This window comes from Hetaerina americana, unplaced genomic scaffold, assembly GCF_022747635.1.
Source record: "Hetaerina americana unplaced genomic scaffold, ioHetAmer1.1.p SCAF_8, whole genome shotgun sequence".
Lineage (NCBI taxonomy): Eukaryota > Metazoa > Arthropoda > Insecta > Odonata > Calopterygidae > Hetaerina > Hetaerina americana.
In genome coordinates, this window is record NW_027287427.1 from 59,258,916 (window position 1) to 59,285,095 (window position 26,180).

The 26,180-nt window shown below is 36.5% G+C and overlaps 1 protein-coding gene across 1 annotated transcript in view; it reads right to left on the minus strand.

Annotated features, from left to right (window-relative positions):
• Positions 1–271: 271 nt before the first annotated feature.
• jing (AE binding protein 2 jing) overlaps positions 272–26,180 on the minus strand; it is a 234,239-nt gene continuing 208,330 nt past the window's right edge. The window contains exons 3-7 of the mRNA XM_071596896.1: positions 24,930–25,112; positions 23,088–23,262; positions 11,032–11,159; positions 10,178–10,245; positions 272–5,242 (exon numbers count right to left, since the gene is read on the minus strand). Coding sequence (XP_071452997.1) covers positions 5,029–5,242; positions 10,178–10,245; positions 11,032–11,159; positions 23,088–23,262; positions 24,930–25,112 — 768 coding nt within the window. The 3' untranslated portion in view covers positions 272–5,028. The remainder of the gene's footprint in view (positions 5,243–10,177; positions 10,246–11,031; positions 11,160–23,087; positions 23,263–24,929; positions 25,113–26,180) is intronic.

Here is a 26,180-nt window from a genome sequence, read left to right on the forward strand (position 1 = left end):
TTGATTTCAAAGGGGAAACAATATTTAGAATTCGAAACAATCTTTTATAATTTGTCAAATCCATGGCATACTTTTGCCTGTCATACATTGCATCTTGTATAACTGAAACATGAAACCTTGACTCAAATGTCTCACACTACAAAATGCTTTCCACAAACATAAGTCTTCAAACTTCGTTCACAAATAAAATCCATGGTCCATTGTCACAATCAATTTGGAAATTTAAAAAATTATAAAAATCCTTCAACAATATTGAACACAATTGTGGGTGTACATTTTTAAAGTATTTTTAATATAAAAAACATCACACTTTCATGTTAATTATCAGTACACTATGCTTCAATTATATTTCGCTACCAAGTCTCCACAACACAATAGCCAAATGAAAATGGAAATTTGGCAAAATTTATGTATACATACTTTTATTCCCTTACCCTAACATCTACCACTTTCATTTATAATTGAAGCATTACAATAAACAAATACAATGACCCAAAAAACATTATAACAAGAATTATTCCCCTTTGCAATCACTTCTACCCTTGGCTCACAAACCTATTATTATTGTCTTCCCAAATCGGGAAGGCATTTAAATTAGAGATGGCCAATGAGATCTCTTAATCCACCCTTTCTTTTTTTTCTTCTATCTATTGGTCAATTTAGGACTCAAGGCAAGATGATGATGCTTTTTCTTACTCCTTAAGTCTTTTGACAAAGAGGCGAAAGATTCCTCAAGGGCATGGTCCCCCTAAATCTACATTTCCCCCCACTTGTGATAGTCCGAGTCTCTTGGTCAATTTGCACCAGGTCACATTGGAATAACCCTTGGCAGGGAATTACAAGACACAATCAGTAGTGCGAAACACACCAGTCACAAGGCTCCAAAACAATGGTCGTGTAGCCATTGGCCTCCCTCAATTACCTAAGTCGGACCCTCTAATCAAGGGTGGGGTGGGCAGCTATAAATGCATATCCCCCATCTGCGAGTAACCATGCAAGCGAAACACAACGCATCTGCTCATGCATACACACATGCACACACCAGCACATCCGAGGAGAGAGGGAATGCACTTTTTCCAATAAATACGAATTTCTACTTAATCAAACATGCATTATACCTCACTAAAATATTAAACATTTTTTGCAGCTATGGGGGGGGAAGGGGAATCAATTGGTTTAAACAAAGGAGCAATGGATGAGGAGCATGAGCAGCTCTTTTGCGAGAGCACTACTTGGAATGAATCACTTCGATAACCACTTCTCTCTCTCTCTCCCCATCAAACAACTGCACACCCATCAACAGGTCAGATGTCACTCACTGTAAACTCCCCCCCTCCCACTTTCAATATGGGGATAAATAATATGTATATATATATACGCATATATATATACATACATATGCATGTACATATATATACTTATAATTGAATATATATATTTACAATTAATATACAGAAGTAGTTAGAAGGAACAAGGGGAGAATTACAACATTTCCATTTAAAAGCTCTGTCCAATTTCATATTTCAACGACACAAGTTTCATCACCACCCCAAATGCAATAATAATCAACAAGACGACCACATTTTTTTTTCAGTCACATGAATGGGTAAGCAGGCATAAAAGCTCCAATAAAAAAAAATCCTCATAATCATATACTTATATTTATAAATTAAAAAAAATTGGCCTCAATGAAAATATTCTGACCATTGTGTTGGAAATTTCCCCCAATAAGTAATATACCCAGTGAGATATTTTCTCCAACAGAAAGACAAATTCACTCTCCCCTCCAACAAACAGAATGTACAGCAAAACACCTTCCGTCCGTGCCCACCCTAAAATACTTGTCCAACCCATTCCCCCTTTTACTCTCTCTCCCTTACTGCTTTCTCTCTCTCTCTGATTAAACCACCCTCGTCATCCGTGACACGTCTTTACGTTTGTGTTCCCAACAAGGGCACATATCATTGTGGAGAAAGGCACTAGAACAAACCTGGGGATGGGAAGATATGGCTCAATAATAATTATATTAATTTCTCGTTCCACACACGACACACACATTCACCAATCAAATTCACACACACACACGCACAAATGAAGCCTTGTAGGCATGAGAGGCCTCACTTCATATCCCCTTCTTCAACAATTTGACCACACTTTTAAGATTTGTCCCAACCCCACGCCAAAAAACTTAAAAACTTCACTGGAACATTGTGACACCTAATCTGACCTTTGGGATGGGAAACGCAATGCTTAAAATAAGGAATGCCATACGATTAAACACACTGGCTCAAGGGCACACCCGAAACAATGCTCCAGAATGTAGCCTAAATACTTTTTCATGAGGAACACTGGTTTAATCTTTCTTTTTGGAACGGAAATGAGATCATTGTCAATAGCTTTTCTGCCTCTCAAAATAATGCAATTGTATCATTTAGTCTATATATGTCTCGAGGCTGACAGACCCCAAAAGGGAATTTCAATATTTGCCCTCCCTGCTCAGCAAGCTAATCACCTCGAATGAAAATTGGTGCATACAAGAGCAAAAAACCAGCCCAAGGTGTTCACGACGAAAAAGGGATGCAAAATGGAAAAATAATCATACAGTCCTGCATCACAATAAATGCATAATTAAATACAGAGTCACACCGCATCACAATTTGTAAGTTCCCTGCATTGCCTCCCAAATCCCCTACCACACATGATGACATTTAACCCCGTGAGATCAAAATAAATGAATCTAAGAGCCAGGCACAGGGGAGACGACGACACATCTAATGTAAATGCCTGAGGGGAACTCACAAAACGAAGAAAGATCATCTATCATGAGGGATGCAAGTAGAAAGAGTAAGTCAAAAAGAAATGTCCAATGCAGAGAGAGAGAGAGATTGATTTAACACAAGATGCCTGTGTGTTTAAGCATGAATAAATACACAAACACACAAATGATTGTTTGTGCACACACAACCTGTGATGGGAATGCCCCTACAGTTTCCTGACTAGCCAAATGAACAAGGTGCATTTCTTATCATTCTCCTCTTCAAGTGTGCATCGTACACAGAACAAAGAAAAAATTTTGCAAATTTTTTTCTGGCAGTTTCGTACATGATATATGTGTGTATATATAGATATATATATATATTTATATATGAAGTCTGGGCCATTAATGCCCCACCATCGAGGGGTTAAGGCAGTTCCTTTCCATTCTTTCTCTTGCCAAAACATCTCAAACATCGTGTGAGGTCACCATAGTCAAAAAGAGCGCACCTACTGGGAATATGCAATCAAAAATGAATGGAGGGGGAGGGGGGAAGAGAAGGAGACATAACCCCACCATCTTGACAATCTTTTATTCTATATCACTCCAACTTCCAAAGACCTCAAACTGGGCCCCTCCGATTACAAGAGTCCTCCCCTACAAAATTGGCAGTAAAACACTTTGGCAGTGCGGACGAATTCTAGTTTCATCAGTCGAGAATCCACATCATCATCATTTAAGCCTTGATTACTATAATGTCAAGAATATTCATTGTTTCCCTCTCCCGAGCCGTCTCTCAAAACAACAAACCATCCTATTTCCACTACTCTCGACATCATCATCCATAATAATTAATACATTATTCACTAAAAGCTACAAAACAACAAAATAAAATACAGTGGAGATCAAGAGTTTTCCCTCCCACCCAAACGACCCTGCTGCCCACTCCCACTTTTATTTTATCAGACGAGCAGAAACCAAGTATTTCTCTCGCCATGGCAAAAGCCACAGTTTCACCCAGCCACTGCTAAACCCTCGTTATGAGGAGGGTTGGGCCTAGGGTATGGAGCTTGGGGCCTTTGGGGAGACTGGTAGGCAGCAGGATGAAGGGGGAACAACCAGAGTTGGGGTGAGCCATTACAAATTAGAAAAAAAAACAATCAAAAACATCCGCTACAAAATTTAGGAGCTCTGGCAATCAAAAGACGATCATGGCAATGTTCACCGTAATGGCAGTGGTTTTGCATTATTTGGGCTACGTCTGCCTTTTCAGGCAGCAATACGAGTAAGATATTGCTCTGTGTCTCTCTTACTCAGCACAACCATGAAAAAAGCCACTGATTGTGCTGAAATACAACAAAAACAGGGGGAAAAATCACAAACGACAAATGGCAGGTCAGGCTGGCAGTGATCAAATTATTATTACATTACATTTTCCTCTAAAAGTCCTCTCCACTTAAAAAAAAGAGGTTATTCAGGGGCCACATAAAAACCCTTCCAATCACATGTCCAGAATTTTAATACATTAACATTTTGGCATTGACCCGTTGCCAGGATCTCAGCTCCTAAATAACTCTCAAATGTACAATGCAAGTGCTCAGAAAAAATTGGGAGGGTCTTGGGGAATGGGGAAGGACTGACTGAGGTTCCAATGGCAAACAAACAGGAAGTGTCAAGGAAAATATAAAGCTACAAAATAATTTAAGGCAAAAACTGAGCACATGTAATGATTAAGGGCAAAGACAGAAAACATAACACAAGACGTGGTGGCTACTACAAGTCATCCAGTTTTTTCTCTCAAAATTCCAACTTGAGTATGTACAAGCATCTACCTCCTATGCCCGATCCAATAAAACAGATCTCAGGTCTTTTCTTAGTCCATACACTGGCAGTGTTGATGGCTGGTTGCTACGGGAGCAGTCTCCATTGTCAGCTTCTCCAAAGGGTCTTCTCTCTCCTTGATGCACAAGGCAAAGAGACTTCTTTCTTCAACGTTTAGAAAAGGGCATTTTAAATGTCTTCAAGGATAGGAAATTTAGGCTAAGGATCCTCCCCTATGTACAGAAGATATCTTACAAGCCCAGTAGGGGGTTTAAAAGGGGGGGGGTATGAGTGGGGTGTTTTGAGGATAGCCCTCTCTCAAGGCATTTTGGGCCACGTGGTTTCAAAGAGGTAGTTGTGCAGCACACGAGGGGCTCGAGGCAAGGGGACTCATGGGAAGGCATCGTCCCGTCCACACATCACTTCTTCCAACCCTTCTCCTGGCGAGATTGTCACGACAACGACGAAGTGGCAGACGACCAAGACAGGGGGCTGGGCGGGAGCGACGGCTGCTTCGGTGGCGCTTTCGTCTTGCGTCGGTGCTTTGGTGCTGCAGTGCCAAACAGGGCTGCACGCAGAGAACAGTGTGCCGAAGGTGGGAGGGTGCGGATGGGAAAAGTGCGGCGGGGCGTGACATCTCCCTCGGAGACCCACTCATCCGGAAGACTGAAATACGTAAGTTGGCATCCATTATAATGGGAATGTTAACATGGAAACACTTCAGGATGTACCATGTCTGCACAAGCAAAACACACAAGCACACACACAAGCAAATACACCTCCAAGTAATCAAATCACATTTTACACATGTGACATTATTCAAGGCATTGGAATCCCTTTTCTTTGAATGAATAGGCCTGGGTACATAAATGGAAGTATTTAAAACAGTTGAGCAAAAACTTAATTGAGTAAAACCAACTCCATTTCATTCTCCAAATTCGAGAGCATTAGGGCAATCCAAACAGAATAATTAGCAAGATATGTATTGACTCCATGAAAACATTAATAAGGAATACCAAATTAATTTATAAGTTGTGACTGAGAGGTCATAAAAATGACAGCATGGCAAAATCCCTTCCATTTCCACATATTTTTCTCTTTCCATAGCTGAACTTCTGACATCCTACAAAATCCAATGTATCACCCGAAACTTTTCATTAATTTCACTGATTACTGATCTGAAAAAAGATATAAATACACACTTGAATGCAAAATGTCAAAATTTTCACTTTTCTGCCATTACTGTCTCACCAATAAGTTAATAGATGTTGAGCTATCGGCTCCTTATGGTTTAAATCATTTCCTAAGTCAATATAATAATGAAGCTAAATTCTTTTAATGAGTTATTTCCCGTTCATCATTATAAATGGCTCTCACAGGAAATCATTTAAAACAGCAGCATGTTGTGTTCCAGAAATCTATTCAGAATTTGGTATGATCATATAATGAACATTTATGGGAAAAAAACAAAGGACAAAAAAATGATCCCATTACAAAAACTGCACCCATTATAGTGCCTATATTCCCAAATGATTAAGCAGAGGCCAAGGATTTTCAGCGACTATCTATTTGAGTTTACCCAAGGTAGCAAAAGTTTAATCTCAAATACTTTTTCTACATTGTGTTGTGGCTTTTTTTTCACTTTCTCAATTAGTTGTTTTGAGCTCAAGTAGAATATGTTTAATGAATGTGACTGTAAGCAAGCAATAACCAACGGCATTTTAGCAATACTTTTAATAATACATCTTTTCTTTTTACTCTCCACAATGAAACTCTCTCTTTCGCATCAGCAGAAAGGTTTCTATCAAAATAAATTTCTAGGTTGGGCAGGTGGATATATTTCAATATTAAATGCAAATTTGAATAATCAAAAAATTTAGCTTCATATTTAAATGTTTTCCTTTATTTGATTCAGCCTTGATTAATGCAACACAACACATTCACACCTGCTTGAGCACACAAACCTAATGCTTATGTCCTACATCAGCCTACTGGTGCAGACATGGAGACTAAAATAGCATGCAGCAGGTAATCCACCATATTGTCGTTCTAAAACTATCATTTATTAACCTAATATCATTTTCTTGATAATTTTTGATTATGTTCACAGTCTTTCTTGATCATTCACTTGGTACACCCTTCTTATCCAATTGTTCGTTATGTCAGTTGAATTTATTTCGAGAGCGGATTCAGGAATTTTTTAATTGTTTACACCAATGTCCACTCACATAGTTTATTATGCACAGTCAGATAGCTTCCAAGAGACGAAGTGCCTCAAAGTTTAAAAGAACAAATGTAACAACTAAATACCAAAATTCAAACTTCTTTGAATAAAGGAAAAATGACTTAAATGTCAAATTAACTTCCCAGTTATCTAACCTTTAAAATTTTTATGCATTAAGACAATATGAATGCACAATCAATCATTAGCTTATCTATCAAGCCCAAAATTTGGTAACTGCAGCAAGAGGAGTGCAGAGGAGGAAATTCCCCCCTACCAGAGTACAGGGTTTCAGGGGTATCATTTCAAAAACTTGAAAACACACAAGAAAAGAAACAAATCTACAAAAAATTTAATGAAATAAAAAGTAATTTGTAATTGTGTCCTCATAGTCTGAATATATTCCTTCTTTTTTTGTTGAAAATATTAGAGAATATGAATGAGGGAGAGTATTTTCAAACCAAAAAATAAGAACTTTCAGAAAAATTTAGACTTCAGAAAAATTAGGGACTATATTCAGACTAATTCATACAGTATATTCAGAATGTATCCCAAGTTCTTTCAAATGGTTTATCATGTATTCATTTACTGCTGGTCACTTGAGCAACGGCAGAGTATTATCAATTTTATGGGTAATAAATAGACATAAATGAAAATAACGACATCAAACAATGGGATCAAAATTATATTTTAATCATGATCGAATGATGAGTTGATGACTTCTGAACATTTCATTTTTACCCGATAACCATCGACTATGACAATTGGTGGAGATACTGCAGATAATCAATTTGGTAATTTAAATTTAAGAACATACCTTACTTCACAAAATGACTTTATCATCACCAAAGATCACGGTTGTTGAGACAGAGGTGGGATTCATTTAACCTTAGAATTTCACTTTAGCTTCTTATGTTGTGAAAGTTTAACTTTCATCTTATCTGCCTACTTGAACCGCCATGAATTTGTAAAAGAGTGCGAATGAGTTGCATGTGAAATCAATTACCTCCTGAAGGTAATTCATAAAGAGGGATAAAAAATTAAGAGAGCCTATTGGAGTATCTTGGAGGGATTTCATTCTTAATGACCTATTCGCCCAATGTTGCAAATCTAAACAATTCCCACTGCTAACTAAATCACTCTAAGGAATGTATGCACAAACTTCTTTTACATTTCCGTGGAGGGCATTATGGTCTAAAGGCTCACAGCTCAGAGATTCACCTTTGTAATACAGGTCTAAATCAGGCACTGAATAAAATCAACTCAGAAATTTTTGTGTTGGCAACATTTTTCAGATCCCTTCACATTGGAAACAGGTCCAACAAGCTGCAGCAAATGCAAATCACATTCTGTTATCCATTAAATCCTCTCGAGGTCTTCATATTGCATGAACTGTTTACCACCTAATTTATACTGCATCACCACACATTGGAAACCAACCAGCCTTCAGATTTTTTTTTTTTTAATTTCTGCAAATGGTGTCCTCACTGAATATAGTTAGCCCATATTCCCGAAGCCTATTTTTCTACACACATTTTTTTGCATGGAAATAGTTTCTCCCCCAAGCAAAACTAATTATTCCCACAAGAAGAGGGATATTTTCAGACCAATAGGTCAGAAAAGATGAACAACCACTGAAACTCTGTATTCAAATCAACCCACAAAACAGAGAGAGGCGAGAAGTCCGAATAAAAGGGAACATTAGACCCTGGCAGCTGAGACATTAGCAAGTTATTTCGATACCTTAGGAGCAAGAATTTTCATTATCTGAATTCTTACATACGAATGCTCAAGATGGCACTGCTTTAAGTCATGTTTTATTATTACCGCTACCTTGGATGATGTCAAGTTCCATAAAGCAGCAGACTCAACTGCCAGGAGACAATTGATCCCCATACCCTCTTCACCAACAAGTGAAAAGAGGAAATTCTTATGTCTATTCTAGAACACCATTTTGAGCTGTCACACAGCTCCCCTTAGATAAAGCAAATACATGCAGCTTTTAAGTCTTTGGCTATTGTTATCTCTGGCCATCTCTTCACGTGTCACCACTTTCTCCTCCGTTTGTGGGCACGGGCAGCACGCAGCATTCTTCCCAGACCCATCATCCTCTGTCACATTCCTCCAGATCGCTGGATGAACCAATGACTCCTCACGGAGCATAACACTCCCCTGCTACAGGTTCCCTTCGTGGCCACAGTCCACATTATTTCATTCCCATTTTTCTCTTTCTCTCCCTCTCCCTACTTCATGCACTTGGCCAAGTGCAACTATGCGCCACCCTTTAGCGCAACATACAGAACGACGGAAGTTCCACCAGACAGTTCCAAAGGGCCTTCCCACCGTGGCACACTCCCCAAAGGACTCTTTCGCTAACCGCCTCTGAGGGAGACAAAGAATGAGGAGAAAAAACAACGGCAGAAACAAAACTTCCATCCAAGGCAAAAGACAAGGCACAGCATGGCGATGCACTTCCGAGAGAATTGTTATGTGCATGGAAGGAGAGAAGGATGAACTGAGGAGGAGAATAGGTGAGATGGAAAGGAAAGGTAGTCCTGGTCGGTGGTCAAAACGTGCACTTCAAAACTGGCCAGAGTTCTCATAACTTTCCACAGTTAAAATGCCACAGTTCGGCAGGGGATCAAATTTTGTGTTCCCTAACTTAGAAAATGATATCAATGCCTTGAAACTAACCAAGGCGTCTCTCTGTCTTAAAAAGTGTCAGCCAAATGACAGAATTCATAGTTTGAGGGTTTGATATTTCCTCTGCAGATTAGAATTAGAAATAGTACATTACATATTTCAATGTACAAATCCCATAAAACAACCTCCCTTGCACGGATCAACATAGACATCCGCAATGGTTGGAATACATGGAATTAGGAATGACTCCACTTAAAACTTTTATCAGTACGTAGAGTGTATAAGAGATTTCCAAGGACAAAAATTCTTAGGTAGCCAACTAAATACAAATGCATGAAGCAGTATATCTCTAAATGAATAATTGCATATCAAGTGTGATAAATATACCTTCATCTATTTTAAATTATCAAAGTATGGTTTTACACATCCTGTGATCATTGCCAAGAAATAAGACAATAATATACAAGAGGCTGAAACCAGTACCAAACAAACTAATGAACTTTTTCTCTGGACAAAAGTAATTGGATATAGGTGATCACATGCATCCTCAATCAGCTTGGACTCATTCAACACTAAATCCCATACATTCCACCCACGCACAGCAAGAGAGGAAATGCAGAGGAATTTAGGATGTGAAAAGTTGAGAGTCACTGATCTCCACAAAAAAAATAATATTTGGAGGCACGTGTTAAAACATATAGAAGAAACAAGGGGAAGTGGGAATGGCAGTGACTCACATATCTTCCGGATACCATCTTAAGAGGACTTTGGTCGTTCCATCCAGCTCTGTTCTCCTTGCCAATACCTGCAAAATAAAACACAGAATGAAGACTCTCGTCACAAACAAGAACTCCTGACAGTAAACTAAAAGACGTAAAGAATGGAATAAGGACTGGATGACTGCTTATGCACGTTTCCACCTCAAAGATTGTAGAAAACATCTCCGTTTGCAAATACATGAGATTCAAGCAGAGATTCCCTATTCCAGAGAACATAAAAGAAAATTATGGTGCACGAGAAGAAGGATAAGGGCAAAAAATAAGAAATTCATATCATTCAACTAAACCGGGATTTGAAACCAAATCCCTGGAGACCTGACCAAGTTCTTTAACTAGTTAAGCTACTGAGGCATCCTCTCACACTGTAAATTTCTAGGGTCTTCAAAAGGAACAAAATGCTCCATGAATTAACAGATTGATACTGATAAATTAATTAAACTACATACAATACGACAAAGTAATGTAAGTAGTGCCACAGTACACACGTAGAAGCCTCTGTTTAACACACCTTTGACTGATGCAAATTACTTTCTTTAGTTAGGAGTTCTTTAAGGGGTACTCCTAAAATTATTTGAATAACAACCAATGTAAATGACAAGGGATCAGTATCACAGAGACACTAAAAATATGTTTAATTCCTCAATTAAGTTCCAAATGAGCACGCTGAAACAACAAAAAGATTCAATTAGAAAAGATTTCCATGAATGTCGAGGCCCCTTAGAGTAGCACTCCTCCACCTCTTCTCCAACCAGCAGATAAATGGGATTCTGGACACCATGTAAAAATTTATGTTCAAAGACCTATGTCCTCACCTTGCTTGTGAGCAGCACTTCATCTCCACGGGAGGTGACCTGCCCCGTCAACTCCTTCTCCGTGACTGCAACCAATCGATGTTGAAGCTCTTCCATCACACCAGCATCAAAGTAGTCAAACATGCGAGCTGCAAGAGACATGGACCAACATGAACATTCGCCATCAAGGTTCAGAGGAAAAAAAAAGAGGAGAGATAGTGAAATGTCAGCACTACAAACATACCAGTGTCAATAAAGGCGACTTACACCAAGGGTGGACATGAAAATGCTCTCCTAAGCATGCCGTGCAAAGCTGGGTAAAGGCAAGAGAGAATGAAAACTTGATGGGAGGGTATAATGATAGATGAGTACAACATAGCATGATGCACACAAGGGGTTTAATAACTTAATCTTTCTCCCAACCTCAGAGCAAAGAGAACTTGGGAAAAACAAGCAAGACTGCCCATCACTGAACGGCAAAAAACTTTTCCCCATGGTATACTGAAGAAAAAAATGCTTTTCAGAACCTCTGATTTGAATATTAATATCTTTTTGTGTGTATGATAGTTATTTTGACTAAATGCACACCAAAAACAAATTAATGGTGTATCGAGAATTTCATAAATTCTTATCCTTACCCTATGAAAGATTTATTTTGAACCAAAAATATTCTACGAATTTATTCTGGGCTTTTGCTACCACACTGTACTTGCTGTAACCTTCCATAAACATTTTCCACAAGGAAAAGTTAATGTGAAAAATCTTCCACCACATCATGTTTGTAAATATAGTATGTAGGTTACTACTACAGTTGTTAATCTTCTAGGTAGGTAGGTACGAAGTTTTTGTGCGAGAAAAATCTAACTCTTTTATTCAATGTCTGCAGGTCCACATGAATATGCATTATTTCCAGAAAGCCTTGAATAAAGTTTTATTGGCCTAACACTCTACTCCTACACTGCTGGAAGCCATGAGGCAGGTTCTTTTCTGACAGTTTTTCAATGAGCTCCATTGCTTTTGCTTTCGTACACAGGATCAAGGTGGGTCACTTTTCATCCCAATTTGATGTTAGATTATAGTCAAAAGTATCCTGTTAGTATATTTGTTCTTACAATAATGAGACCTTGAGCTTCACCAAATAATGCTCAACAGATACCTTATTAGGTGTCCACATTTTATCCTGATGAAGGAGTATCTCATTGTTCTTCAACAGTGTAGGTCTTCCATGTTCTCACTCATTTGCTAAGGGAGTACAAAACTTCCAGATGACAAGTCTGGTTGGCTGTCTGGCCTTAAGCTAACCAATCAATCTGAACATTTCCTCAGATGTCAAAGAAAAGATCACAATGGACTTGTTCATCCTCACTTTTGTTGATAGTTGCTGAACTGGAACTCTACATTGCCCTTCCTTTACGAATCATACTGAAATGGACTGATTCATGACTACTGATTATGTTATCTAATAAGTTTGGCTAGTTAGGTTCATTTGCGATGTTTTCAAGAATGGCAGCACCAATCTTCTTTCAAGTTTCCTTCTGATGAAGAATTAAGAGTTTCAGCAGCACTTTTTCACACACTTCTTTTATAGCAAGATTGCCATATTATTTCTTCCTCAACAGAATTTCTTCCTAATGTTCAGAAGATTCCAATGATGACCTTATCAAACAAAAATTCATCAGCTTTTACTGTGTAATCATTAGCTTTTGGCGTATGACAAAGGCCATATAATCATTATCTCTCATGTCTTCCCTCTTTTTAATCACTTAATTAACCTTGACACGCACACTAATTAGTCGTTAACTTTCGTCTCTCCAAACTCATGCTTCCATTATGGATTTTTTCAGCTTTACAATGAATTTAACATTCATAAATTGCTGGTTGTTAACCATTAACAAAATTTCGATGGTAGACAGAGGTAGAGGCAGGCAGGCAGAGGTATACAGTCTGTTTCAAATGAAAGTTCCCGAAGCATTATTCAACAAGAATCTTTAAATAAATGATTACAAAGGGAGGGTGAACACACACTAATACCATTCTATGGCCATTGTTCTTGAAAAAAGAGGATATTTAAAAAAAAATTAATATATTACTTTATAGTCAAACCTCATATAATTTGCACTGGCAATTTGAGCTAGGCAAGTTCCTACTTTACCTAGTCGTTTCTTTCACCAGTGTCATCTTGTTTCAATCAGATGTTTTGCATTTTTTTACCACAGTAGCTTTTGTTTATAAGAACATTTTTTTAAGAATAAGAACTTTATTTCAGGATCACTGCATTTCATTGTACTGACATTTCACTGAACATATTTGTAAGTTGAAACAATAAGTGGGTCACTTAAATGATAGCAGAATTTTGTTGACCTATGGCTGAAAACATTAGGGCTGGCCCAATATTAATTATTTATAAATGAACATTTTAGGCGCTGATATTTCAATATTACCCATCCCATGCTACCATTATATCAACTATATAGTTAAGTTAATTTCATATAATTGAGCATTAACTATTTTTTCCTACATGTGAAACCTATGTCGTACAATCATGTATAAATATATTGTCTCTTATGAAATTATTTCACAATGCAACATTTATTCAGGCATCCATGACAGTCAAGGTTAGGGTCGATATGAATAGTTTGTAAAACAGAATTTTTAAATTGATTGGATATCGAATGGGTTTCTATTGATGAACAATTAATCATCAACTCAAATAATAACTACATACAGCATACTTCATTCCTAATGAGCAACTTACTGCTTGACTGTCAGCTAATGAAACTTAGCAAAATCCATTAACTTTTGGCTTATAATATTACTCGTACTGACTCGTTACCAATATAATTTGGAAAAGACAATAACTGACAACTTTTGCAGCATATTTTACTACCTACCTAACAATTTAATTCATAATGCATCATCATCAATTAACCTATGCAGTGAATTTACTGTAACTCTAACAGGCAAAATACATGTGATAGTTAGATGAGTTTAAGTTTCACGAAATATCTTATAGCTTTCCGGCACAACAAATGTTTGATCCTTAGCTCAATTTATAAATAACCATGCACTGTACACATATTACCACCAATTTTGCTTTATTCCTCGTAAGTAAATGGCTGATGAGAATAGAGGGAAAGCGCATATATAATTGGCGACAATGACACAAGAGAATGAATTACTATTTTTTTCATTAAATAACGTGAGAAGAATTTTGGAGAGAATGGACGTCATGGCTTAACCATAAGCGATAAACCTGACCTGATCACACCATGGTGAACAAACCTACACTTCAACATATTCTACCTCCCTCTTCTAACAAATAGATCTTCCTTATCCAGAGCCATTATCCCTTTATACAAACATCCAGTTGAATCCTTTTCTCAAAGGCAACTGTAACAATGGAGGTACTCAGGACACACAAACCAGTGAACTCTCAACTTTTTTAAAAATGCTTATATATAGTCCATATTTTTCAAATATAATGGATTGGCTGATACCATGAAATATCGGCATAATCACTTTACATATACATATCAGGCCAGCCCTAGATTGTATACAACATTAATTATTTTTCCACAACTTATAGATAAAATTTCTCTCAATATCCACACACTGATGAGGGAGAAAATAGAAACAAAACTAAAACAACTCTCCTGTGATTTACCACCTGGTGGTTGGGAAGACATTTACAAAATTTTAGATTTGGCCTCATGATTCAGTCATTAGAGTCATAAAACTTCTAAAGAAAGAAATAATTGACATTAGTCTTTGAAAGAAATAAATAATGAACAGATTGTCCAAAAATTACAAAACTGCTTTCTCCTCTAACGTGTATATAATCTTATCAACCGCTCAACAGAACCAACAAAGAATGGTTACAATCAAACAGAGAATCAGGCTGTGGGAATTTTTTCCAACTTAGATTTTTCTAGATTTACATTCAATTGATTCCTGTCATATTCACTATTCGTTAAATCATCACTGCACACATTTTCTGCAGGACACTTCATTTTTGTGCAACTTTGGCCAGCATAGTCAACCAATATATCTTTGTCAAAGATCGAAAAGGTAATTTGCAGAGACAACCTTGTATTTAGCCGTTAGCATTATGCTATTTGTCTTAATTCCCAGGTTATATCATGTAATAGTTGATGGATCATAAATTTTTATCTGTCAAAAAAAATTAAGAATGTCAAAGAGTCTATAGTCATAATTACCAGTCCAATGTGATAAAGAAGTTGAGTCGTACTGATATGAAGCAGAGTTACAAGGAAGAAAAATCAAAACCAGGGCATTACGATTACTGGATAAAACTGAATTCCATCTATTTCCTATAGTGTCATCCAATTTGTGAGAATATTTTCAGCTTAAATGACTCTACGTAGAATTTCTATTATTCAGGTTAATTTAAGTTTGAAATATTCCTTATAGATGGAAATACAAAACAAGACTTCAGAAAGATTGAAAGAGAGTTGGGTGCACAGGGGACGATACTGCCCATGCTAAGAAAAATAGCATAATGCTTCTTAAGCCTTGAAAAATGTCATTTACATAACAATATACAGTTTATATCCATGATTAGGAACTCCATTTAGAAGTGAATAATGGTACGACAATGAGATTTCTACATGGTGTGGAGAGCCAACTTTTTTAACTTTCTATGATTTGATCTAAATTGCCAATTAAAATAATTAACAGGACAGCAGAATAATCAAAAATATGATAGCCAAGTGTTTGCTATCATTGAATTTTCACTTTTGAGTATACACACCTAACATTCAAAAAGATTATTTCAATTGAATTACTGCAAAAACCTTTAAATATGACAATGCCATAACCCTAGTTCCACATGCTATACCTGAATTGCTACCCATCCAAAATAATTCCACTCAACATATAATCCTCCAGATATATTCCTAATAAGCAAGCAAAAACTAGGGTAAAGCTGGATTTAAAAAAAGTGACACCTAGATATCAAGTAGTCTAAGTAAGGTCATAATAGGCCAAGTATATATGGCAAATTAAGGGATTCAGCCACAGAAACATATACGTCGGTTTATATTCTTGAGACCCACCATGAATTATCGCTCAAGCTACAGACACTCCTAGACTTATGACTGTCTGACCTATGACGACCATTTTTTTTAATAAAACATTAACTACCATAAAAATGTTTTTAAATCTCAAACTCGGGTATTACTTTTGTAGCAAGGCTATAATGTCATCATAATGGAGGGAGCTGTTTTGTATTTGATAACTAACATGAAAACTACAATGTTATGTCATTAAAAGGTTAGAGGGTAAAGGTATTCACCTACCAAAAAGTAAACTAATACACCTCCCAAGGTCTGATCATATTGAGTTGTTTCAGAATGTCATGTTAGATTGAGCAAAAGCCAAATATGGCAGGGCCTTCTTGCATTATGAACATTAACCTTAGTAAATGTTACTTTTAAACAAGATTTCTTATATTCCTCCAGGCAATAAAATATTAAAAATGCTATATTGTTTTGAATTAATTGCATTTGAAGCACATTAATGTACGCATGATATTTTCTTTCAAAATACAATTAGGATCCATTATGTATTTGGGCAGAAACCCTGGAATTTAAAACAAAATAGCACATTTGGAGCAATTTCCATTCATTAAGCAATGTAAGTTTGTTCGGTCTTCACTCGAGCAATTGTGTAATAATTAACATGTCTTCAAAATTTAAAAGTGACGGTGCTGTGGATCACAGTGGGATATCCTACACTAATCACGATTAGTATATATATATTTAGTAAGTTTTTGCCGGAGGAACTGTAAAAAAAATGCTAACACACTTGGAGAAACTACAGAATTCTGAATTGAGAAAATTTGGGATCCTCTACACTGTGTAAATTACAAAGTTCAGCTTGTCTGCCAGCATATTACCTATCAACAGACAACAGTCCTTCTGCGAGCTTCATGATCATTTTTCTTTATTCTTTATTATTTGCAAAAACTATAAATTATGCGTGAAATCATTAACTGTTGTAGCACTTTTTTATGTTTATCTCATGTGTGTGCGGTAGTGATGAACAACTTTTTGAATGTTGACTAGGTCAACTGATACGTTGCGCATGAATTTAGTGGGAAATAACATAGTCTCTTTGCACAATCCAGTGAGTAATCAGTTAGGGGTGGAGTTACTAGCGATGTTAACTTCATGTGTGAATCATTTCCTACTCTCAACTAATTTCACTTATGACCAGACCTTCGAAGGATATCTTACTTAGGTCGGGGAGTGCCTGTAATTGCACACTGATAAGCTTTACAGCATACTTGTACATGCAGTTTCAACCAAATACCGTGCATGTGGAACAGGGTAGGACATAAGCTATAAAAGCTTCAATAACACAAATTTATGATGAGTCGGTTTGGTTCTTTGGTTCCTGGTTCCAAAGGTTCAGACTAGAACCAAACCGGAATTAAAACAAAAAAATTTGAACTGAAACTAATGTGTGTGCTGCTTGTTTTCCATCAATAAAATCTTTTATTATTATAAACATTGTTAAATCCACGACAGATTTGCAAATATTTCATGAAATGTTTTTAAATCATAGTATTACAATATCAAAAATAATAGAAAATTCTTTTCATATGTTTGTCTGCTTCTGAAGAACAACAGTGCTTCAAAATTCAAGAAACTAATTATTCTTCATTTTTTTAATGTTACCACAAAAACTTTACCATGCGGCACGTGTGTTTATAAATGTTGCGATGACTATCTTATAGTTTTTGAAACTTAAAAAAATCAGAGACTGTATTTACAACTCTGCAAGTGTATGCAATATCATAAACATTATCTACAACTATAAAACATAATATCCTCGAAGGTGACAGATTTTGTTTATCATAAACTGCTGACAGCTTAATATGCATATTATTCAATAGGAACCTTTACAACTGAAACCGAGAACCAAAGCAAAGAACCAAACTGGCCGCAAACAAAAGGGAAACTGACCACCACGAATACCATGTAAAATATATCATCATTTAGGATGATTACCTTCACAATTCAGCTGGAACACAAATTAGTCAAAAATATTTATGCAACAGAAAAATATGACATCTAAATTAATATCCTCCATCCGAGTGGCAAAAGTCAAATGAACTAAGGCAATGAGAGAAGGCAATAGTTTTAAGGAGATCGTAACACCACTTACCTTTGGTCCATTTGTACAAAAAATGATTTAAATATCCATAATTAAGTGATATAACATTTTGCACCGCTAGAGATTCAAGGATTCTCTTACTTTGCACCTGCAAATTACGTGAGACCAGCAACAGAAGTGGGCATGAGGGAGAATTATGTTGCCACAAATTTAAGATTCTAAGAACACCCTGAGGTTTTCATATATCCCAGACGAACACTAACTGAAATTGGGTAAGCACCTACAATGCATTATAATTTAGTGATGGCATCAAAGAGGTATAATTCTAGACTTATGAAGCCCACGAAGTGGAAATGAATGATAGAAAAATTTCCTCACTAGAGAAAAATAACTTGATTATTTTGAATATCAATCCACCAAAAGATTTTGGACCTTAAAATATCCAATTTAAATATAAAATCGGTTTACCATAATCCATACACAGATTATTTATCTCAATCTTTTTTCTGTCCATTAAAATGCTAAGCAAAAAGTCTGGCACCATTTTGTTTTTTTTTTCTTCAGCTACGCTCACTTCTATTTAATTGATTAAAATTAAGTATCTCTTGAGCTGCAGGGATTCTCTCTCATTATTGCCCGCTGAAGTGAATCTATCCATTGAGGACATACACTATGCTAGCGCATTTATTTTTCCTTACTCTCCAAGATTATATCTTTGCGCATCCCATATTTATGCAAATCAATATCACCACTTTCTCTTTTCATAATGAAATACTTTATTATATCATCATCAAACAACCAAGGGTTTAATGCTGTGGTGTGTTGCTTATATCCATCCATTGATACTTTCCAATATCTACAGCTTAGGCAAACTGCACAATGATTCCAATGACTTCATAAAAATAATGCTCGACTTAGAATGCATGTTAATTATGGTTAGAGAAAAAATAATTGAGAGATAACATAACTACAAATGATCATTTCATTGAAAGCAAATTTCTTCATCATTGTCATGAAGCTAATCTCTGATATTCTTTAATGACAACTTCAAATACTGATGTATTTGAACGAAAATAATTCATCAACTATTCATTTGAAGTTCTATTATATGAATTACATTATATGAATTTTTATGGTAGAGATTTGAGAATGCATTATGAATTTAACTATCAGAACAGCCTAAATATTCAAACAACGCTTCTGAAGGTACAGGCTCTTCCAATGGCATCAAGTATTTCAAATGCTTTCTGAAATATTTGCATCATCTCTATTTGGTTCTTCCAACATGGGGACAAGTGTTTTATCATTCATTGCCAATCTCAAGAGAAGGGTAGACAGGGAACTAAAGGCCACTGCAGCACTCCTCATCTCTTACATTCCAAACCTTCACAAGAGAGCCAAAACTATTCACTAACACAGCCTCTGAATGAATATATTTGGGAGCACTTAAAAACTTATGGTTGTGGTCTCACGAGAGCATTGACAGGAACTTGGAAACTTAACATCATTTACAGTTTGGGCAGTTTACGTTTCTTCTATGGTAAATCACATTGTTCACTTCCCTCCTCTCCTTCCCAGACACCACAACTTCTACTGTCAAAATCCTCTATCCCTCTGAGACAACCCATGACCTATAGCATAAAACTCTTTCGACTTTTCTTTTCAGTTACAACCATTGTCAAGAGAAACAGGGTTTATAGAAAATTCTTTTTTTTTTAAGTTTATACAAAAACCCAGATTGGTACTGGTCGAGCAGCATGAGTCCAAGATTAACTTCCATTCTCCTTGTTGAAGCCCTGCATTCAGTCGGGTGATAGATAATATTAAAAATACACAAGCATTAAAAAACTTCATAATTGTTCTGGCACCTCAATATTTATAAGCTGTTTTCATTCATAACATCTCCATCATTATTTCATCTTGACTACTCACTACATCAAAGGAAATAACATATGCACTTCTTAAAAAAACAAGTAAGTTTCCTTTCCCATTTGCTTAGTGATATGATGGCTGAGGACATTTTGGAAATAAACTTATCAGTGAAGCAAGGGACCAAATCATGGCTTCAAATTTTATTGTAAAATATGTAGTTTGAATGAGCCATCCTAAGATGCATTCTAATCCTGTACTTTTGGTTTGGGATTACTCTTAGCTTTGATTACAATATTATTCAATTCAAGCAGGATTGGAATATTGAGACTTAACTGAAATTGAATACGAAAATGGGAATTTCCATTAAATTATTTAAGCAAAACAAGGTCCCCTGGGCAATAGCAAGCTGTCAAAAATACTAGAGTAGGCATAAATGATTAATAAACTACCCATTTTCACACTAAAATTAATGGTTATTGGCACTCTATATGGAGCCAAAAGTAATTTGGCATCCTGGATGGAATGTCATTTGTTCATCCCTCCTTTACTTATCCCTAACTCTCCCCCAAAATTAAACATGGAAGCATTTTTTCTACATCCATTTTGAAGCTCTAAATTTTAAACAATATACTGAAGTTTCATTCATCATTAGTAATAGCATCTTTAATGCAGTTCTGTGATTCATGGAAAACTTCCTTCATTAGAATTGTTAATGGATTTATGGTTAAAACACATTTTATTATTTTTTGTTTTGCGAGTCTGACATAATCTGAAAATTATCGAATCATAGCTAAAAATTATATAAAATGAATATGCCAGGATGGCACCCTGGTTTTCTACTTGATTCACCAATGGCTAGGGATGCTCCTGAGTCCCCATTCTATTCCTTTATTTCTCAATTTAGATGATGATAAATATACAAAAAATTCTAACATGGCAGGAGCCTACATAGCATTACAGAACAGTAAAAACAAGGATTCAAACTGATTATATATTCATGAGCCTTATTAATCTTGAACAGAATATTTCACTCCTTGTGATTCCCTTAACCAATGAGGTATTTTTGGCATCCTCAGGCAGAAACACGCAAATGGCCTAAATGATAATCCACTAGAGTTGTAATTTGAGATACTTCAACTTCTATTGATGCTAAAATTGAAATATTTGCAAACATGAAGACTATTACACTGCAATTTCACCATGAAATATAATTCAACCTGCCATATCAGCTGCAGTTCTGAGATAGATTAGTAGCTGTGTTGCGATTAACAGTTTCCAACAGTTACTTAGTAGCCACCTGACCACAATAGTGAGACCAATTCATGGTCAAACCTTTCACATCTCGTAATCATATCATTTAAAAGCTTGAGCAATACATAAATAACAACCACAAGGCAGTGGTTTCAAGAGAAGAAAAGAAAAAGAATCTAGTGAACTGATAGCAAATGAACAAATAAGACATGTCAACAGAAAAAAAATCCACAACCGCAGCCATTGTGCAGTTCCAACTGCCAAAAACTGGTTGAACATAAGAAGACATCAAAGTTGAACCAAACTGATTGCACAATGTTGAGGGTGTATTAGTATCAAAGAAAAAACATTCCTGCTAGTTCATTAAGCTTTTCAATTAATAAATATAATAAATGATAGTGGTCAGACAATTGCCTGACAGTTAAGAAACAAGGTTCTACACTGGCCCTAGCTATTTCAGGACTTTGACCTATGAAGGTGATGAGTAACTAAACTTGTCTTTCAGAATTGTAATGTGGATTAATATACTCCAATGACATTTTGTATCTGCCACACAGAGCAACACTCAGTCTATTTATTTTGAAAGTCAGCCATTGGATGGAGCCTAACTATGGATGGAGCCAAACTATTTCTCTATATTTTTATAAATTACAGTGAAACCTTCTTTTGTAATAACCCAACACACTCGTCAATACTCGAAGTAAATGGTTAAAAAATCAATTATTACTACAGTCACAGGCTCTTGGCGAGAAAAAGTAAGATTCTCAGTCATACTGTTACGATTATTCTAGTTATAATAAAATTGCCACATTATGATTCCCTAGCAGCAGTAATAATTAATATCATTTAAATATAGTTTTGAGGTATTCACCCCTTTGAACGCACAAATCTCAATCAGTTTTATTGTTTTAGCAGGCAATTTTGTTCTAATACAATCAAATGGTAAAAAAAGTATAATAAAACCTAAAATCTTCCGGTCAGAATTAACAAGATTTTGATTTCAATGCCAATTCAAATAAATCATGTTGTATTCCATATTCAAAGCAAACCTTTTGGCTCTGATAAAGCCAATCATTAGTGGACAAGACTCATGACAGGGTGTGTGAGATAACATCTTAGTTTCCCTTTTGTCTTTCTCATGTAATAATTACCGGAGCACACGAAGAGAAATATAATTTGGAAAATAATACCAAAATGTTAACGATTTAAAATGATTTCTAACTCTGAAGAACAACTATTTCCTAACAGAATTTTTACAGTGTCTACGCCAGAGAATTTCATCAAGAATTTTTGAAGATTTAATGCAAATTAGTCACACTCGACTAAAGAAAGGTGTTGCAAAAAGCATTTGTCCAAAGCAAGGAGAAACAAACTTTAGAGGAAGGAGTGTAAGTCGATCAGTGTTTGGAATAAGTATCTGCAGAACAATTATCCTTTCATACATTTCCAAAGAAATCTTCAGGTTCCACGACAGTTTCACAACTTCTCCAGAGAAGAAATTCTCTGATAAATCTCCCTAAGTTTTCCAAACGTGTGACAACCATGGCTTCGATCATGAACCATTATGACATGCCATTTGTACATAATGGGATGCATAAATGTAATATCTGTTAGAATTATTAGTGATGGCAACTAAGAGCTCACGGTTGATCCAATGTGAGGATGGTGATGGAGAGAGGGATGCCCTCTGCTACATCCAACACAGGATGGGCCACCACGAGACGCTGTAAGGGGTGTTTTTAGGAGGGGGGTCATTACACCATCCACTTCACCCCCCCCTCCCATCTCACTCTCCCTGAGGAACATTACCCTACCTGACCACGGCCTCCTACGATATCGAAGCTTCTTTCCATTGCGTCGAAATGGCCGATTGGGCGTCGTGTCCAGGCTCCTTTTGGCACCTGCATTCCCTCCAATGCCACCCGTACAGCTTCCCTGGCTGCCATTGGCTGCATTGAAGTGACCATTGACATGCCTCTCCAACATTGTCTGTCAAAGATGAAACAAAATTAGCATGCAGTACATGACCCTTATGGGAGGAAGGCTATATCCAAATGGACAATTAAATGAGCAGTTAAACCTGTCAAAACTAACTCAGCATTAGTGCTAAAAGTGCAGCACTGGAAAAATCTGAACCCAGATTAAGCCACTCTGAAAGATGGAACCACATGGATAGAGAGCATTTTGCTCAACATTTGCTGCACATCCTGACAAAGGATAAGAGAAAATTTTGGATGGAAAGAATTTTAGTTTCTCCCTTACAGATGTTGTTAGTGAGCGGTTTTATCTTTTAAACATTGTGACATCTTTAATTTGTTATCAAGGAATCAACAGATGGCTACATTTTTTGACATAAAATCCTAGGATTTTTAATATTGATAGAATTGGCATTTATTTATGCAAAGTTTGGCAAGAATAAAATAATCACCACAATTACTGCAGACCAATATATCACCCTGGGATTCAAAAGATACACTAAAAACTTTCCTTCCGCCAAGCGTGACTGATGATAAGAACAAAATGCATTCAACTCTGTCAGTGGTTTGAAATAAAATTACAATGCGCCAACAGTTTCACATAACCAGGAAACAGCTCATATGGAGAAAATTAATACATCAGCCTACCCTCCTCATGTATAGTAGCCATCAATGCCCATCAAGTTATGGTTTGCACTTTCCTACACAAAACATTTTTCTATCTGCCATTGGTATGTATGGCACATTCCTAATAAGTGTAACAATTAACTTTATGCAAGCAACATGGAATGACTTCCCGCACTTTCACTGGGTATTCAGGTCTAACAGATCCACAATCCTTGCATAAACCTAAATTAATTTGCCTTTTAGAGAGGTAGTAACAAAATTCCAGACAGTTTTGGCTACATACCAATGATAGTTTTCTGTAAAAATGCAATGGAAATCAATGTTGGCTGGAGGAAATTCAGAAATCCTGGAAACCTAAAGGAAAGTTACATTTCTTTTTGGAATGCTGTAATACAGAGACTAACTCCCAAAAATCACACCCCTCTAGCTTCAGTTTTTACAACTCTGAATTAATAAGCTATCTTTTTGAGGAGATGAGTCCACAATTTAGATCATCATCATTATCAGCAGTATTTCAACCCTATGATTGGTTTACTGCATCCCTCCATTCTTCTCTATTCAGTTTTGATTTCGTCAAAGCTCAATAGCTTCTCTTTTTTATACCCTTCTTACATTGTCCTATGTACATGTCTCTTGGCCTTACTCATGGGATCTTCCCTTCTATATGTTTCTAACTATTCCATTGTGCCTCAAGGAGAGCCCAATTCATCTGGTCATTCTTTGCCCTGGAGTTCTCCATATGGATCTTCCCTATTTTACTCTTCTATATACTCATCGTTCTTCATTTGTCTATTCATTTAACTTTCAGCATTCTCCTACAGCACCATATTTCAAAGGTTTCTATTCTTCACTGGTCCATTTTTTCATGACAAGTAATGTCTTCATTAATGGAGGGTTATGCGGGAATAATTGTGCTGTCCAAATCGCATATTTTATCATGATGTAATCATCGATTACTCAAATCCAATATGATTTTACATTTATCTCATTCGCAGGGAACACAGGAGGGGAAGAAAATTATCAGAAAGGGAGGAGATGGAGTCAGTCTCTTACCTGTGAACTAAATCTCTGACCGCAACCATCAAAGATGCAACGGAAAGGCTTATTCCCACCATGGCTCAGCACATGTCGCTCCAACCACGATCTTGAACATGATGTCCGTGCATACACCTTGCAACCAACCCACAGACACACAAAGTTTTCGCTGCCTTCAACCTGAGAGTTGACATGCTTTGACTGTGTAAAACAGAGAAGAGACAAAGATTCATGTCATTACTTCAGATGTCATATTTCCTCAATACTTAATACTTAAAAGAAACAATAAAATACCACAAGTTAAAGGAAAAAATTAAAGGCAAGGCAAAATTTTTTTGAAGTTTTCATATTGGAAGGGCTTGAACATCATTGACAAAATGTTTCCCGAGCAAGTGAAAACATTGAATTCCGTACTGAAACACATACTACAGGGTGTGGTGCTTAAATCCAGACAAGCATGTTTCTCCTCCATAGAGATTTCCTTGCCAGGTTAGCAAAACCTTCTCCAGACTTCCCCAAAGCATTATACTTAGCCACAACATCGTAAAAAGTTGATCTGGGGTACCAGAAGAATCGAACTATTTAGAAATATAATGCCCAGCACGAACACTTTCGATAACAGCGGCTCTTCGATTGTACTCCACACTTGAACGTAACATCTTGGCCATTTTGAGGTTATGACTGTTTACTAGATGCCTATGGCTTTCAAGAATGTCAATCGTGACCTCCAGTGGAACTACGATATGGCGTGCAATTCAAATTGAAATTTGTCCGGATTTAAGCATCCCACCCTGTATGACACACTGTGGAATAGCACACAATATTGTGAATAATTGAAGCCCCATGGCCTGTAAAAAAGTGACCAAAACAGTTTCCACTGAAGTAAAAGATCACCCGAAGATAAGCTAAATTTTTAAGTTAATGCCCCCTTATTTGCTGCTTATTTTCGGAAAGTAGCTAAAATTACATTATAGCTACTATTAAGATCATGTCTTCTGTACAGAGGGGTACTTACTAAAACCTTAACACTATATGCACTAAAAAACTTTCCCATTACTTGCTCTTAACCTTTGAGCAATGTCAAGAAAGTTACAGGGAAAGTAACAGACACCCTGCCACACACCTCAACAGTGGGGCTTCAGGGGTTCAATGTTGACATGGATGAAAACTAATGGATATGTGCGTCTAAACAAAAGAAATTGGGAGGACTATAAAATGAAAGAAAACATTTGGTTACTCCACATAAATTTTTGTTAACAACTAGGTAAT